The following is a 16,481-nucleotide window of genomic DNA, read 5'->3' on the forward strand; positions in this document are numbered from 1 at the left end:
GGCTGCTCTGTCCGGTCGATGGGACTGGGAAGTACTGTACCATCCACCATACTCCCCGGACTTAAGTCCTTGAGACTTTGATTTGATTTCTAAGATGAAGGAACCATTTCGTGGTATTCGCTTCAGACCTGTTCCAGAGATTCGACAGCCAGTAGACCGCTCCATTCGCACCATCAACTGAACAGGCTCTGCTAACGGTATACTACGCCTTCCACGTCGCTGGCAACAGGTTCTACACAACGCTGGTGACTACTTTGAAGGACAGTAATTTGTGCAAACATGTATGTCTTTTGTATCGGTTGTGAATAAATAGTTGTCACTATTTAAGTGCCAACCCTCGTACAATATATGCTGCGTGTCTCTGTGTTAGTGACAGTGCTAACTGCTACTGCGATTCCGCTGGGCTGCAAATGATGGCATCTTACGCCAGCACGTGAGATTTAAATATGAAAAGTGGCATCGGATCCTGCACAGTGTAAATATGCTACGTACAGAGCTGGCAATATGCGCCAACTGACTGAAGAGTGGAGGCACTAACCTTAGGTCGCCTCTGATAGGTGGCGCTCCTGCGTGTCCTATATGCGCATAGCTGCAACGAGCAGCGTGTGTGATTTCACAAGTACATTTTAATTACCAGAATTAACACATTAAGTAGAGAGTTCAAAAGAGGGAGAAGGGAGGGGGATAAAAAAGTGTGCCATTAAATTCATGTGGCTTATGAAGAGCCCGCAGCCTCAGTTAAATCGAGCAAACTCTATAATATGTGCAAAAACGCACGAGAAGCACTTAGGCGTGAATACGCAACTGTAACAAACACGAGTGTCAAAGCAAAAACGCTTCAGGGAAATATTATCAAAGTACAAGGGGCCCAGTACTGGCGTATTAAAGCAGAAAGGGGGAGGGGGCAGTGTTGTAAAATACCCAGTAGAATAATGAATAAACGAAGTCTCACTATCGATCTTGTCGCAACCTCTTTCCCGCTTGGTCTGCCGGCGTCATCTTACGCCAGCACAACAGGAGGCTTGTGATTCTTACCCCAGTAAAATAATGAATAAAAGAAGTATCACTAAACAGAGTACATATGCTTACAAATCACAATGTTGTAGGCAGAATAAAACACACTCGAACACAGTAACCTCCTCTATACCAAGCCGGCAGGTGTGGCCGTGCGGTTCTAGGTACTTCAGTCTGGAACCGCGTGACCGCTACGGTCGCAGGTTCGAATCCTGCCTCGGGCATGGATGTATGTGATGTCCTTAGGTTAGTTAGGTTTAAGTAGTTCTAAGTTCTAGTGGACTGATGACCTCAGATGTTAAGTCCCATAGTGCTCAGAGCCATTTGAACCATTTGAACCTCCATACCAACCACCATAAATTCCGGAGGACTCGCATTCGGCAGAACGACGGTTCGAGCCCACGTTTGGCCATCCACATTTAAGTTTTCCGCGATTTTCCTAAATCGCTCCAGACAAATGCCGGGATGGTTCTTTTGGAGGTCAGAGCCGACGCCATCCTTGGATCAATCCGAACTTCTGCTCCGTCTCTAATGACCTCGCTGTCGACGGGACGTTAAACACTTCCTTCTTTCTTTATAAATTCCCGAAACATCGATCATGTGAAACCGAACTCACATTTTTGTCACGTGACATACCGAAAAACTTGCATCGAGACAGTCAGGAAAATGCAGTATTTCTCGATTTCCAAAAAGCAATTGACCCGGTACTGAATCTGCGCCTAATATTAAAAGTAGATCGTGTGAGAAATAGATTGGACGTACTGGTCATTGGTGTAAAAGAAATTTGTATCTAATGTTCCATTTTTTAAATAATTAGATAACGTTATTTCGAAATTTTTTACTCTGTGTATTTGCGGCGCCTGTTGTTTATTTACGGTGGTCATTACGTTTGATATTTATTTTTTTGTTTATAAATAATCGTTTTTTGCTCTCCGTAAACACTATTAGTGTGTGAATAGCGAAGGAGTTTAAAAAGGCGGTACATCTGTTTACACGGAGTACTCCTCGTCTCTGTCCACATCCTCCTCCTCCTCCTCCTCCTCCTCCTCCTCCTGCTCCCTCCCTCCCTATGTTTGTCCCCACCTCTCTACCTCACCTGCCAGTCTCCTTCCCCCCTCTCTTTGTCCACTTCCATCTCCACCTGTTTGACCATTTCCTCTTCCCAATTATCTGTGTCCATTTTCTACTTCCCACTCCCTCTCTGTTCATCTCCTCCTTCCCCATCACTCTGCCAGTGTCTTCCTCCACCTGTGTCTGTCCATCTCTTCCACTTTCCTTTCTTGTGCATTTCTTCCACTCCCATTTCTCTGTCAATTTCCCCCTCCTCTATGTGTGTCCATCTGCCCCCCCCCCCCCACCCCCGTCTTCCTCTTATCTGTTCTTAGCACCACCTTCTCCCTCGCTGTCTGTCCATCTCCTCGCCCTCATCCCAAAAGGAGGCTGGTGGGTCTTACCCCTGTAGTATTTCTTTTCAGATTGTAACTAATATTTGTACCGAACTTGACTGAAATCGTTCCAGGGATTTTGAATGAGCTTCTTACCTGTGGCTTTGATCGCATACGCACTAGTCAAATGTATTTGACATATGGTTAACATGTTTCACTCATGTTTGTACACGTATTTCACCTGTATGTCTAGCGAATTTCGCCCTGCAGTTTCATTTTCACGCAGGTTAATGTTTACGACATCGTATCTCCTGAACAAGGTGTCGTACAATGATGTAATTTTTCTGGTGAATTCAGTGGTATACTTGAATACTGTCTGCAAAATATGTCAGGAATACAGTTAGTAGTAAATAAGTAATAAATTAACACGTCACGCTTCATGTGGCAGTTTTACTCCATGAACAGCGAAAATGTAGCATCGTAAAGCTTATGTGTAAAATTTGTTGTAACTCTCTAAGTGCTCTTATTCTCGAATACTGAAAAATTAAAGTGTGGGTATTTTTTTTCACGCCGACTCCAACCCTTTGATAGGTGGGTGGTTCTTACGCCCACAGTGATTCTTCCCAAACTGTAAGTGATATGTGTACCAACTTTGGTTGAAATCTATCCAGTGCTTTAGGAGGAGATATGGAACATACTTGCATACGTACATACATCCTTTTTTATAATTTTTATAGATATAATACACTGAGATGACAAAAGTTGTAGGACAGCAATATGCATGTATACAGATGGCAGTAGTATCGCGTACACAAGGTATAAAAGGGCAGCGCATAGGCGGAGCTGTCATTTGTACTCAGATGATTCGTGTGAAAAGGTTTCCGACGTGATTATGGCCGCACGATAGGACATTCCATTGCGGAAATCGCCAGGAAATTTAGTATACAGGGATCAACAGTGTAAAGAGTGTGGCGAGATTACCACTTTTCAGACATTACCTCTCACCACGGATAACGCAGTTGCCGACGGCCTTCGCGTAACAACCGAAAGCAGCGGTGTTTGCGTAGAGTTGTCAGTGCTAACAGACCAGCAGCACTGCATTAAATAACCACAAGAATCAGAGTGGGACGTACGACGGACGAATCAGTTAGGACAGTTCGCCCAAATTTGGCGTTAATGGGCTACGGCAGCAGACCACCGACGCGAGTGCCTTTGCTAATAGCACGACATCGCTTCTAGCACCTCTCCTGGGCTCGTGACATATCTGTTGGACCTTAGAAGGATGGAAAGCGGTGCCCTGGTCAGATAATTCCAGTTTTCGATTGGTACTAGCTGATGGTAGGGTTAGAGTGTGGCGCAGACCCCACGAAGCCGTGGACCAAGTTGTCAAAATGGCACTGTGCAAGTTGGTAGTGGCTCCATAATGGTGTGGGCTGTGTTTACATGGAATGGACTGGGTCCTCTGGCGCAGTTGAACCGCTTCTTGATTGGAAATGGTTATGGTCGGCTACTTAGAGCCCATTTACAGTCATTCATGGAATTTCATATTCTCAAACAATGGATGACAGTGTGTCATGTCACCCGGCCGCCATTGGTTTGAAGAACATTTTGGACAATTGAAGTGAACGATTTGGCCACCCAGATCGCTCGAGATGAATCCCATCGAACATATGGAACATAATCGAGAGGTCAGTCCGTGCACAAAATCGTGCACCGTCAACGCTTCCGCTCAGTATTTCGACAGGGGACTTCCAACGACGTGTTGAGTCAATACCACGTCTTGTTGCTGTACTATGCCGGGCAAAAGGGAGTCCAACACGATGTTATAGGAGAGCTTCTGTAAAGTTTGGAAGGTAGGAGACGAGGTACTGGCAGAAGTGAAGCTGTGAGACCAGGCGTGAGCCGTGCTTGGGTAGCTCGGATGGTAGAGCACTTGCCCGCGAAAGGCAGAGGCCCCGAGTTCGAGTGTCGGTCCGGCACACAGTTTTAATCTGCCAGGAAGTTTCACGATGTTAGGAGGTATCCCATGACTTCTGTGACCTCAGTGTACATTAAACATTTTTACTCTAGGACAGTGATTAACTTGAATGTTAATGATTATTCATTTTTTTCTTGTCTGCTTCTTTTTCTCTTCCCAAAGCTTCTTCGTTCTTTGTCTGCGTTCTTATTTCCTTTGCCCTGTTTCTCTGTTTTCTTTCTTTTACTCCGAATTTCTTATTCATAGTTTTGTTCCTGAGTTTATCTCTTTCATTTATCATTTTCCTACTGATTCATCCTTGTTGTAGGTCTTCTATTTCTTTTTTTTTTATTGAACTGTTTAATACATCAAGGATCCTTTTTGTGAGTCTGCTGTTATTTATTTTTTTTTAACTTATGGGACTTAAATGCTAACGTCATCAGTCCCTAAGCTTACACACTACTTAACCTAAATTATCCTAAGGACAAATACACACACCCATGCCCGAGGGAGGACTCGAACCTCCGCCGGGACCAGCCGCACAGTCCATGACTGCAGCGCCCTAGACCGCGCGGCTGCTGTTATTCATTTTACATATGTGTTCATAGAATGTTAGTGGGCGTTCTTAGTGGGCATTTTCTATTCGTGTCTGTGAGTCTGTGTGTTCGTATAATTCTTTGGTAAGTGTCTTCGTCCATATACCATGTATGCGTACTGCTCTAAAAATTTTTTCTAAGGATTTTAACTTCTATTTTTTTCCTGTATCTGTGATGTCTTTTGCTCCGATTGTGGTCGTTTCTGATGCGTAGAGGCTTCTGGTAGTACAACTGTACTATACTGCTTGGTCGGTCTTGAAATGTTTCTTTTATTATAGTGCGCCCATGTCAATTTGTACGCTTTCCGAAGTTTTTGTTCTATGTTCCAACCTTGTGTGATCCTGCTATTTCTTTATAGATATTTCAATGTTTCTACTCCGTTTATCTTTCAGTATTTCGTGTGCATGGCCTGCGTGTTGTTGTTTCCTTCTATTGCGTTTTCTCCTGTGATATCTGTAGACTTGTTTTGGCAGAGGATTCATGTTAATATTCCAGTGCTTCTTGTGTTTCTTGTCTGTTGTTGCTTACTATTGCCAGATCATCTGCAAATGCCTGACATTTTATGATCGCATTGTTTTGCGCATGTTCTGTCTAGCTGTATCCCTTTTACTTTTTCTTCCAATTGGTTGATAATTTTGTCCAAGACCATGTTGAATAAAAGTGGTGATACATCATCTTGTCTGACCCCTGTATGTATCTCTAGTGGGTCTGAGATTTCTCCCGTACATTTTATTTTGGATGCAGTGTTTGTAAGTGTCTGTTGTATGAGTGTCGTACTTTTTTTTCTATTCCATGTTCTTGTAGTGTGTCAAAGAGAGTCTGCCTGCCTGTCGAGTCGAAGGCCTTCTCAAAGTCCACGAATGTGACTACAATGTTGTTCGTTTGTCTGACCTTCAGCAGCCTTCGCAGGTTCCAAATCTGTTCAGCGCAGGATCTTCCTTTTCCGAAGCCTGCTTGGTATTCACCTGTCTTTGTGACAGCTTGTGGTTCCAGTCTGGTGAGTAATGCCGTGGAAAGAATTTTGTAGGGGACAGGCTATGAGATACCTCTGTAGTTGTTAGGGTCTGTGTTGTCACCCTTTTTGTGGAATGGATGAATCAGCACACATTTCCATTCTTGTAGAATATCCTTTGTACTCCTATTTCTGTGAGAATTTTATGAATTTTCTGTATGATGTTCTGGTCTTTGAGTTTCCAGATCTCGGAGATGAGTCCGTCTTCTCCTACGGTTTTGTTGTTTTTTGGTTGTTTTATTATCTCCTCCACCTTTGTGATTGTAGGCAGTTTCGAATCTGCGTTTGGTATTGTTTTCGTGAAGTGTAATTTTTCTTTAGGCTTCTAGCAATTGAGGAGTTTGTCGAAGTATTTTTTAAGAATTTTGAAATTTTCTTCAGTATTTGTTTCCAGAGATCCCTCTGTTCTTTTGCAGCAGATATGTAGAATGTGATAACCCTGTGAATTTTCCCTAAATACTCTGTAAAAATTTCACATGTTATTTCTGTTGAAGTCTTCGTCGGTTTCGTTTAGTATACTTTTGTCGTATGTCCTTTTTACTTTACTAATAGTTTTCGAGGACTGTTTCTGGACTTTGTGGAAATCCTGCCGTGTTTCTGATGCCCTGTTGTTGCTAAACTACTTCCATGTCTGGAGTCTACGTTCAGTGGCCTGATAGCGGTCCACCTTGCGTTTCCTAGGAGTTGATCCCAACGCGTTGCATTCTGAATTGCCATCGCGTGGTCTGTCCAATTTTCTGTGGTATTTTGATTAATTTCTTCAATAATTTTGTCTTTGTTTGTCTTCAACTATTCTCTGTCTGGTCTTACAATTTTGTCGTGTGTTGTCTTTCAGTTTCTCGGGATTGGCGTAATCTTTACTTGTAACAAGTGATGGTTGGACATGAAAAATCCTTTGCATGTTCTTGCATTCAGAATTTCTCTTGTATTATTATTTTTTTCCTGCCCTATCTACTTGGAATTCTCCTCGTATATGATTGGGCGTTTGCCATGTTCGACTTTTCCTCTTGGCATGTGAAATTACGTAGAAATAATTTTTAAGTTAAAATTTGGACAGTTATATATGAGATGTTCCCCATTCTTCCTAGTGCGATTATGTGCTGTGTATGGGCCTGTGATTTCCTTCTACGTGTTATCTTTGTCTAGTTCTGCATTGAAGTCTTCTAATACAATTTAAGTTGTTTTTCTGGTGTCTTGTTTGTTATTTCTTCAATGTCTTCCCAAAAGACTTCGTCTTCTTGTGGTTCCTTTCCGTTGTGATCGTTTGTCGGTGCACGAGCATTGATGATTGTGTATGTTTTTTTTCCTGATTTGGAGGTTATTGTGGAGAATCTTTTTGGTATTGAACTGAAATGTAGGATGTTGCCTGTGACTGATTTGTGAACCAAAAATCGTGTGCCAGACATTGTCGGTGTTCCTCTTCCGACAGCAGGTTGATCCTGTAGTTTTCTGTGTTGAAGTGTTTTTCGTCTGTGAAACGCAGCTCTTGCATTGCGAGGATTTTGGTGTAAAATTTTCTCTAGAACACGCGTTAGCTGTTTTAAGTTTGCATAGTTTGACCGACATATTTGCGTAGTGTGTGCCAGCATACTACTCGCGAAGAGATTTCGAGACGCTCCGACTATTCTCCATTTCATGATGTTCCTGGTCCCCCAGAATCCGATGACCAGGGACGTCCAGTACATTTACTCGGGCCTGGGGCAGTGGATATTTTTCCTGTTGGTTTTTTCCAAGTTGAGAGTGGTTGTAGAGACCTCTGCTGGACATCACAAATGTTAAAGACTTGATTTTGATTGTTGAGACCCAGACACATTTGTAGCAGCCGCGCCAACAAGCCGACCAATGGCTGTTGGATGCCGCAACAGACACTATTTGGTTTAGGCCTATGTTAGTATTTGGTCCACCCTACGTATTTTATTTCTCCAGTACCACCCATATCTGCGAGGGTTTCCCCTATCTGCCACCTATGGGCGGGGAGCCCGATGGAAGGTTTAACAACCCGACAGGGTTAAAACATTTATAACAGCACTTCAAGTACAGAAATCTAGGGGAGAAAAATCTGCTGTGGCCAAATATAGCCTTAACGATTTAGCCTGAGTAGATCCGTGCTAGAACCCAATAATCAAAGAAGCTGGAGAAATTAGAACATGTGTGAAGAACTTCAGTAGACTCTACTAAGTGTGGAAGCTAGCACTGCATGCCGAGAGACTTCAAACGAGAATGTCCTGGATTCTAAGTAGCAGTGGAAACAAAGGACTGGCAGTGGCACTGTTCGCCAGATACTTGTCATCGGGACCACCGCTCGTCTCAGTCTGAGTGTGATGAAGAATTATTTGTTTCTGGTTGTAAAACTATACCATTGACTTTAACCATTTCTGAAGCAGGGAACTAGCAGATCAGTAAAGTGTGCTCACATAATCAGAGCAATTCCTTCCTTCTCATAAGCTATAATGGCTCCTGCAAACGGAAACAAAAAAATACACTGCTCCATATATACGAGGGTGTGCTGGAAAGTAATGCCTCCGAATTTTTAGTGTGAAAACTCGTAAAGCTTTTTAAATATAACAAACCTTATTAACGTTGTACATTTTTATTCATCATGTCTACATGACGCTACAGGGCTCCGAATTGTAGTGTGTAACGAGGCGTTGTATAATGTGACTATGTCCGTACATTACAGCGTGCTGTAATCGAGTTCCGAAGTCAAAGAGTTCGTCCACATATAGAGCACACTCTCCTTCAGGATGACAGTGCCAGTCCACACGCGAGCGCTCCGACATCTGCAAAATCCTTGGGTTCACTGTCATCGATAATCCTCCACACAGACCCGACTTGGCGCCATCCGATTTTTATCTGTTTCCCAAAAGTTTAGGAGCCCCATCGAGACTTTACTTTGATAATCATGAAGCAGTCAACAAAGTCAGCATTCTACAGTGACGGTGTCAACAAAATAGTCTCTCATTGGGAGAAAAAAGATGTAGAATGTTAATAGCGTTTGTTTTATTTACAAAGGTTGAAAAGTTTTCACATAAAAAATTCGTAGGCATTGCCTTTCAGCGTGCCCTCTTATACTGTGTACATCTTGTAGGAAACTGACAATCATTTGCAAAACTATTCCAGAAGTCTGTTGTCTATCACCTTGTCTGTTTTGACTACAGGGTACATGTACAAGTATTCCGCCTAGTTATGTACGATTTTGCTGAAAACTAGAAATTTAATCTCGTACTCGGAGACATACGTAGTCATACTTTCAGTACGTCTCTCTAGGACACTGACTTGCATCCTAAATAATTGTAGGCAGTGCATCGATTTACACAGCAAGTACGTAAAATACATGTTTAGACGTAGATCGAGAAGTGTGTGCCCTAGTACATTTTAGTATCACTTTATGCGTAATATATACTTGATTAGTTAATTCGTGCTTTTTAACATCAGTAGGGGCATGTTTGAGGAAAGAATGCCAGCTTTGTTAAAGAGGCATTTGCATTGTTTGGGATAGTTAATTTTACCGTCTTCGTAAGATACAGCAGATTTAAGTTCGTGATCAGCATGTCAACGTCATATCACACAGAGAGGTCGGACACTGTCACCGTTTTCGGCACTGCTGTTGAAGCAATTCATCTTGTGCCTCTACAGAAATATGCAACATCCGATGTAATAGCCTCACGTGGACAGAGAATCGGAAACTATTTCCTTTTGTCAGGCAAAATAAGAAATTGCACCATTTACAGCCACCACGCTCAGTCAACTGCATTTTAACATCCAGTTTAGGTTGAGGTCACTGTCATTGCTATATCCTTGGCATTGCATTTACATCTGCTTAATTCCGTTACTTCTTCGGCTGTCAGACGCGTTCTTACAAAGAAATTGGTGAATATTGTTAGAAGGTCGAATGCTTTTTATGGAGATTTAACGCGGAAAGTCCGACGAGATATTGTCTTACAGAAAGGTATACGTTGCTTACATTTAGCGTCAAATATTTATTTGTTGACAGAGATAAGAATAGTACCTGTAGTTTCTCAATAAAAGTCCCGCCCCTTCCCTCATGATACAGTGAACATTAACGCGGTTGGGTGGCTGGCGTTGCTCGATACTGATAGCCGTACTACAGATACAGCCATGTCAGGCTGCTACCTGGAGAGATTAACGTGTGGTCCTGAGGAGGAGAAGCAGCAGTTGCCAGGGCAAATGTCTGAACGACAACATGTCCTCTCTGAAAGCAAGGGGAAATTACGGCCGTTATATTTAGCCATGACGTGAAAGTGTATAATATAATTTAATGATGTCGTCCTCGTAGCTAAAATATTCCAAGATTGAAATACATACATCAAGAAAAGTTTTGCATCACCCCACTTCCCAGAACTCCTGCAAGATAGACGTTAACTGTGGACATCGTATCACAGACACGGTCCCTTTGACTGTTCAGAGATGTCAGTAAGCCCGCCCAAAGATGTAAACAACCATGCATGGGCAGCGCCTATTAGACGGAGGGGGTCCGACAGCCGAACAGTTCCAGTCATTCCACCAGGAAGGAGGTACACGGCTCGTGTTGTCTGTAGTTCAATCATGCCTAGACGGTCAATACCGCGGTTCGATCACTTCCACATTGTTACTTTGTGCCAGGAAGGGCTCTCAACAAGGGAAGTGTCCAGGAGTCTCGAAGTGACCCAAAGCGATGTTGTTCGGACATGGAGGAGATACAGAGAGACAAGAACTGTCGATGATATGCCTCGCTCAGGCCACCCAAGGGATACTACAGCAGTGGATGACCGCTACCTACGGATTATGGCTCTTAGGAACCCTGACGACAACGCCACCATGTTAAATAATGCTTTTCTTGCAGCCACAGGACGTCGTGTTAAGACTCAAACTGTGCGCGATAGGCTGCATGATGCGCAACTTCACTCCCGACGTCCATGGCGAGGTCCATCTTCGCAACAACGACACCATGCAGCGCGGTACAGATGGGCGCAGCAACATGGCGAATGGACTGCTCAGGATTGGTTGGCATCACGTTCTCTTCATCGACGAGTGTCGCATATGCCTTCAACCAGACAATCGTCGGAGACGTGTTTGGAGACAACCCGGTCAGACTGAACGCCTTATTTACACTGTCTGGCGAGTGTAGAAATGTGGAGGTTCCCTGCTTTTTTGGGGTGGCTTCACGTGGGGGTTGACGAAGCCGCTGGTGGTCATGGAAGGTGCCGTAACGGCTGTACGATACCTGGATGCCATCCACCGACCGATAGTGCAACCATATCGGCAGCATATTGGCGAGGCATTCGTCTTCGTGGACGACAATTCGCGTCCCCATCGTGCACTTCTTGTGAATGACTTCCTTCAGGATAACTACATTTCTCGACTAGAGTGGCCAGCATGTTCTCCAGACATGAACCCTATCGAACATGCCTGGGATAGATTGAAAAGGGCTTTTAATGGACGATGTGACCCACCAACCACTCTGAGGGATCTACGCCAAATCGCCGTTGAGGAGTGGGACAGTCTGGGCCAAAAGTGCCTTGATGAACTTGAGGATAGTATGCCACGACGAATACAGCCATGAATCAGTGCAAGATGACATGCTACTGGGTATTAGATGTACCGGTGTGTACAGCAGTCTGGATCACCACCTCTGAAGTCTCGCTGTATGGTGGTATACAACATGCAATGTGTGGTTTTCATTATCAGTAAAAAGGGCGGAAATGATGTTTATGTTGATCTCTCTTCCAATTTCCTGTACAGGTTCCGGAACTTTTGGAACCGAGGTGAAGGAAGTTTTTTTTTTTTTTTTTTGATGTGGTTGGTTGGTTTAAAGATTAAAGGGACCAAACTATTTTTGATGTGTGCAGCTCCAAATTCGAATTTCCACATGAAGACTACGAAGGAGGATTATGTTCTCAGAAAACAAAGACAGAAAAGTTGATCGAAACAAACAAATAATGCAGTAACAAGTAGAAGTGAATTATAGATTTTAAAGAAATCTTACATGATGTTTCTCGTATGTTCTGACATAAAGTATAAACAATACATCCGTTGATCCTTTTGATCAGTGTGATACGGATATTTTAAGAGAGTAAGTGATATTGCTGAATGCGTTTATTTAATCCATCTTGTTGGTTTTAATCGGATTTCAAATATTGTGAAAATTTGTTTATCTTTAATATACAGCGTGGAAGGAAACGGACTGAAAAACTTGTAAAGGTGTTGCACGCTAGGTTGTGGTGAGAAATAATGCTTCGGTTATAGGAAGCCAAACGAAGAACACGTTCGGCGACATTGTCCGTGGTGGACCGCTTGAATTTGCGCTCGCAACTGCCTGATTGGGTAACTTGAGTGCTAATTAACTCGGAAATGGCGCCACGTATCGAATTATTTTCTTAACAAATATTTCTCAGCACAGCCTAACCGGCAACACGCTTACAAGCATTTCAGACTGTTTGTGGCCATCCGGTGTGTGGAAGACTAAACTGAAATCGAGCGGGGTGCCGCAGTGCTTAGCATACTGGACTCGCATTCGCGAGAACGACTGTTCAGACACGCGTCCGGCCATCCTGATTTAGGTTTTCCACGAGGTCAGTACAACGCACTCACACCTGTAGTTAGTTTTCCTGACTGGGAATAACGAAAATAACACCCAGTAAATAGTAACTTTTGCAAGTAATATAAGCGACATACAGAATTTAATACAGGCAAACAACCTACACATTTTTGATGCAGAATGGTACTGTCTGTGTAGCATTCTACAAAAGATTATGTTTCCGAAAGTCTTTTAGAAAAGAGTTAGTCACTATATCCGCCTATGCTTGGGAAAATACCGCGGAAGATCGTCCCGTTTACGTTTACCGCATTCCAAATACTTCGTCAAAATATGGTGAAACATTATATTTATCTTTTTAAAATACTGGTCTTTTTAAAATGCTGCTTCCAGTCATAAAGAAAGCATTAGTTAATTATGTGGGCATTCCAGCATTCCACTACTATCTAAGACGTATGCCTATTAGGATCTTTACTCTAGAGTGTTGGTGGCGTGGTGGTTGCAGATATGGCGCGTGACTCACCGCCCACGTCGAGCCCCGTGCTTCAGCGCCGAGGCGCCACCAGCGCCAGCATCGCTGCCGCCGGGGTCGGACTGCCCGGCATGCCACTCGATAAGGAGCACGCCTTCCACCAGCAGATACAGCAGGTCAGTGTCGCCACTCACCACGATACCTATACAGCGCATACAACATGTCAGTGTTGCCACTGTACACGATACCGAAACAGTGAATACAACAGGTCAGTGTTGCCACTCTACACGATACCGAAGAACAGCACGCCATGCAACAGAAGATACAGCAGGTCAGTGTTGCCACTCACCATGACACTAAACATTCCTACCAGCAGCAGATACAGCAGGTTAGTGTTGCCACTCACCACAATACGTAAGCCGGAGATACAACAGGTCAGTATTGTCACTCTTCACGATACCGAAGCTCAACTTCCACTAGCAGATACAGTAGGTCAGTGTTGCCACTCTTCACGATACTGAGGCACGCCTTCCAACAACAGATGCAGCAGCTCAGTGTTGCCACTCATCGATATACCTAAGCATGCCTTCTATCAGCAGATCAGACTCACCACTTACGATCATACCTAAGCACTCATTCCACCAACAGATACAACTGTACCCTCTGTCCGCTTATTGACATACCGAAGTACGCATTCCATCAGCGTATAATGCAAGTCAGTCTCAACATTCCCACTGCACGAAAGGATGCCTTCCACTATCAGATAGATCAGCTCAGTATTCGACACTATCAGATAGATCAGCTCAGTATTCGACACTGTACCTAAGCACGCATCCTGCCAGCAGATAACAGCAGGGTATACGCAACACGCAACAGTTATCACTGTGCCTAAGCGTTCCTTCCACTGGTAGATACAAGAGATTTGTATCACTACTCTGTACTGTTCCTAGCCCTGTCTTCTACCAGCAGATGCAGGCATTTTTCACCACTCATCAGTATAACTGAGTGCACCTTCTACTAGCTGGTACGAATGGTCAGTCTTGCTATTCATCATTATTGCTAAGTACACCTTCCGCAATTACATATATCTTCAGCATTCGTAATATAACTAAGCACACCTTCCACCAGCAGATACAGGTCAGTCTCTTACTCGTCAGTGTACCTTACAAATGTTTTTTGAAAACATTATTTGAGGCTTGAGCGATCCATTTATAATCTTGGAGAATACGTATTCCAGGCTAGATCGCAAGGCATATGTATTCAAAGGTGACTACTTTCGTTCATTGCACGATATTCACACCTAGCCATGTTGATGGTCAATGACTGTGTATAGAGAAGGTACCGCTGAATGACGGTAGTAAACTACTGTCAGTGAGCGGTTCCTGCTCCCTACACAGCCATTGTCCATCAGCCTGGCTAGCTCTGATGATGATCGTGTAATGATCAAAACCGGTCACCTTTGAATAAATGTGTCTTGCGATCTAGGGTGGTGTAAGTATTTTGAAAAACATAAGTAACCCTTCCACCAGCAGAGATATTATGTCACATACATCAGTTATCCTATTGGATAAGAAAAAAAGGTAAATGTGCTTCTTTTTAAAAGACACTTACTAAATTTGGGGTGCCAACTGCCTCATATTGCCTTCTCAGCACCTTCAAAAAATTTCCCAAAAATTTTTGCCTGTGAACATATTAGAGTTCTTTGTAACATGCAACTCACCTCTGACTCCCACAAGCTAGAAATCACTCAAACACACCAGTCCATCGCTGTAAGTCGCTCATAGCTGACCACTCTCACTTGCCTATTCTCAGTTATTCATTCAGCCCAAATCATTGTCATTATCTCTTTGTGCCTCCATGTCACTGTCTCCTATCTGACAGCTGCTGTCATCTTCATTCTGTCCCATTACTCCTGTCTCCTTTGGCTTTCACTGTCTCCCTCTCTCTCTCATACACTGTCCTTACCACTGCTGCTGTCTCTTCTCATTGTCATTATCTCTCTCTTCCTCGTTGTCATTGTCACGGGCTGTTTCTCATTGTCACTGGCTCTGACCCATTTCCACTTTCTCCTTTCCTTATTCCTGTCCTTCACTCTTTTCTTAGGATGATTGTCACTATTAACTATGCTCCACCGCCTCTGTGTCCCTTTCTTTCTCTCACACTGCTATTGTCTCCTTTGTCCTTTGTGTACCACAATAACACTCTACTATCTTAAGTATTTATTATTTTTCTGTCTCTTTCCCTCTACCACTGTCTACTTCCCTGTCAGCCTAAGAAAGCGTGATATATCCACATGCCAAAATTTTTGAAGGTGCTGAGGAAGGTGGAATGTGGCAGCTAGCATCCCACTTTTCAGTCAGTCTTTTAAATAGGAGAATATTTGCCTTTCTTGTGGTCTGATAGGAGCATTTTTGTGCTGCCACAGCAGGACATGTCTTCCCTGCCACAACAGGACATGTCACTCACATTAAAAGAACTTTATGACTCAGTAAAATTTTGATAGTTTGCTTATCGGAAATTGAAATAACGCAAAATAAAATTTTACACCTCAGACTGGAATTTACATGCACAGAAATCTTGCGTGTTCTTCGGTACTACAAAATGTAGTTCACAGCAACTTTTTAGTGATAACGGAGACACTTTACATCTTATTTCTACGTGCTACGTCACTTTATAAACTACGTTTTCGCCTCACGTGATTTTGCGTGCGTATTATATGTGTACAAGAAGGGTAACTTTGAACCTCTGTAGCTGGGAAGTGAATAAAGACATGAAGAAAATTTTCCTAGTTGTTTGACATCGAGATCTTAGAAAAATATCGTAAAAATTTCAGCCATTATCTGTGTGTAGCTGCTTTGGAATCAGGGACTTGGTTTTGATATGAAAAAATGGTGGGAAAACACTTTTTTGGGTTTTGAAGAAACTGCTCATGAGCTACTGGTGCCTCAACAAGTTGCTTAAGGCCCACCATAGACCACATGAAATGCAAAGTAGAACCAAACGATTTGCTCCGTATGCATAAGTAACAACAAGTGTGCAATATTGACACTTTGACCTTGCACTGTACGATACTGACATTGTGACAATCCATCTGTTGGGTGTACAAGTGGCCATGGCCCAAGTGCTATCCAAAACACTTGACCCTACCTTTCTATCTCCAACACAACCCAAGATGTGAGCCCCAGAAATATACCATGTGCAGCGGTTTGGAATACATTAGGTTGCGCATACTGTCACATGTGTGCTGAGACTGTACCAGCAGATAAATTAGGCCAGTCTCACTACTCATCATGATACCTAAGAAAGGATCCCACTAGCTGATACATCAGTCAGTCTTACCACTCATCATGATATCTAAGCGCGCCATCCACCAGCAGATACAGCAGGTCAGTCCTATTACTCATCCAATATGTAAGCACACCTTCCAGCTGCAGGTTGGCCTTGCCACTTCTAATAATACCTAAGCACCCCTTCCACCAGGAGATGCAGCAGGTCAGTCTTACCACTCAT

At 43.3% G+C, this 16,481-nt stretch overlaps 1 protein-coding gene across 4 annotated transcripts in view; it reads left to right on the forward strand.

Annotated features, from left to right (window-relative positions):
* LOC126253406 (histone deacetylase 5) overlaps nucleotides 1–16,481 on the forward strand; it is a 662,028-nt gene that overhangs the window by 534,545 nt on the left and 111,002 nt on the right. For all 4 annotated transcript variants that reach the window (XM_049954707.1, XM_049954708.1, XM_049954709.1 and 1 more), the window contains one exon: nucleotides 13,005–13,147. In XM_049954707.1, the coding sequence (XP_049810664.1) occupies nucleotides 13,005–13,147 (143 nt within the window). The remainder of the gene's footprint in view (nucleotides 1–13,004; nucleotides 13,148–16,481) is intronic.

The sequence above is a fragment of the Schistocerca nitens genome, chromosome 4, assembly GCF_023898315.1.
Source record: "Schistocerca nitens isolate TAMUIC-IGC-003100 chromosome 4, iqSchNite1.1, whole genome shotgun sequence".
Lineage (NCBI taxonomy): Eukaryota > Metazoa > Arthropoda > Insecta > Orthoptera > Acrididae > Schistocerca > Schistocerca nitens.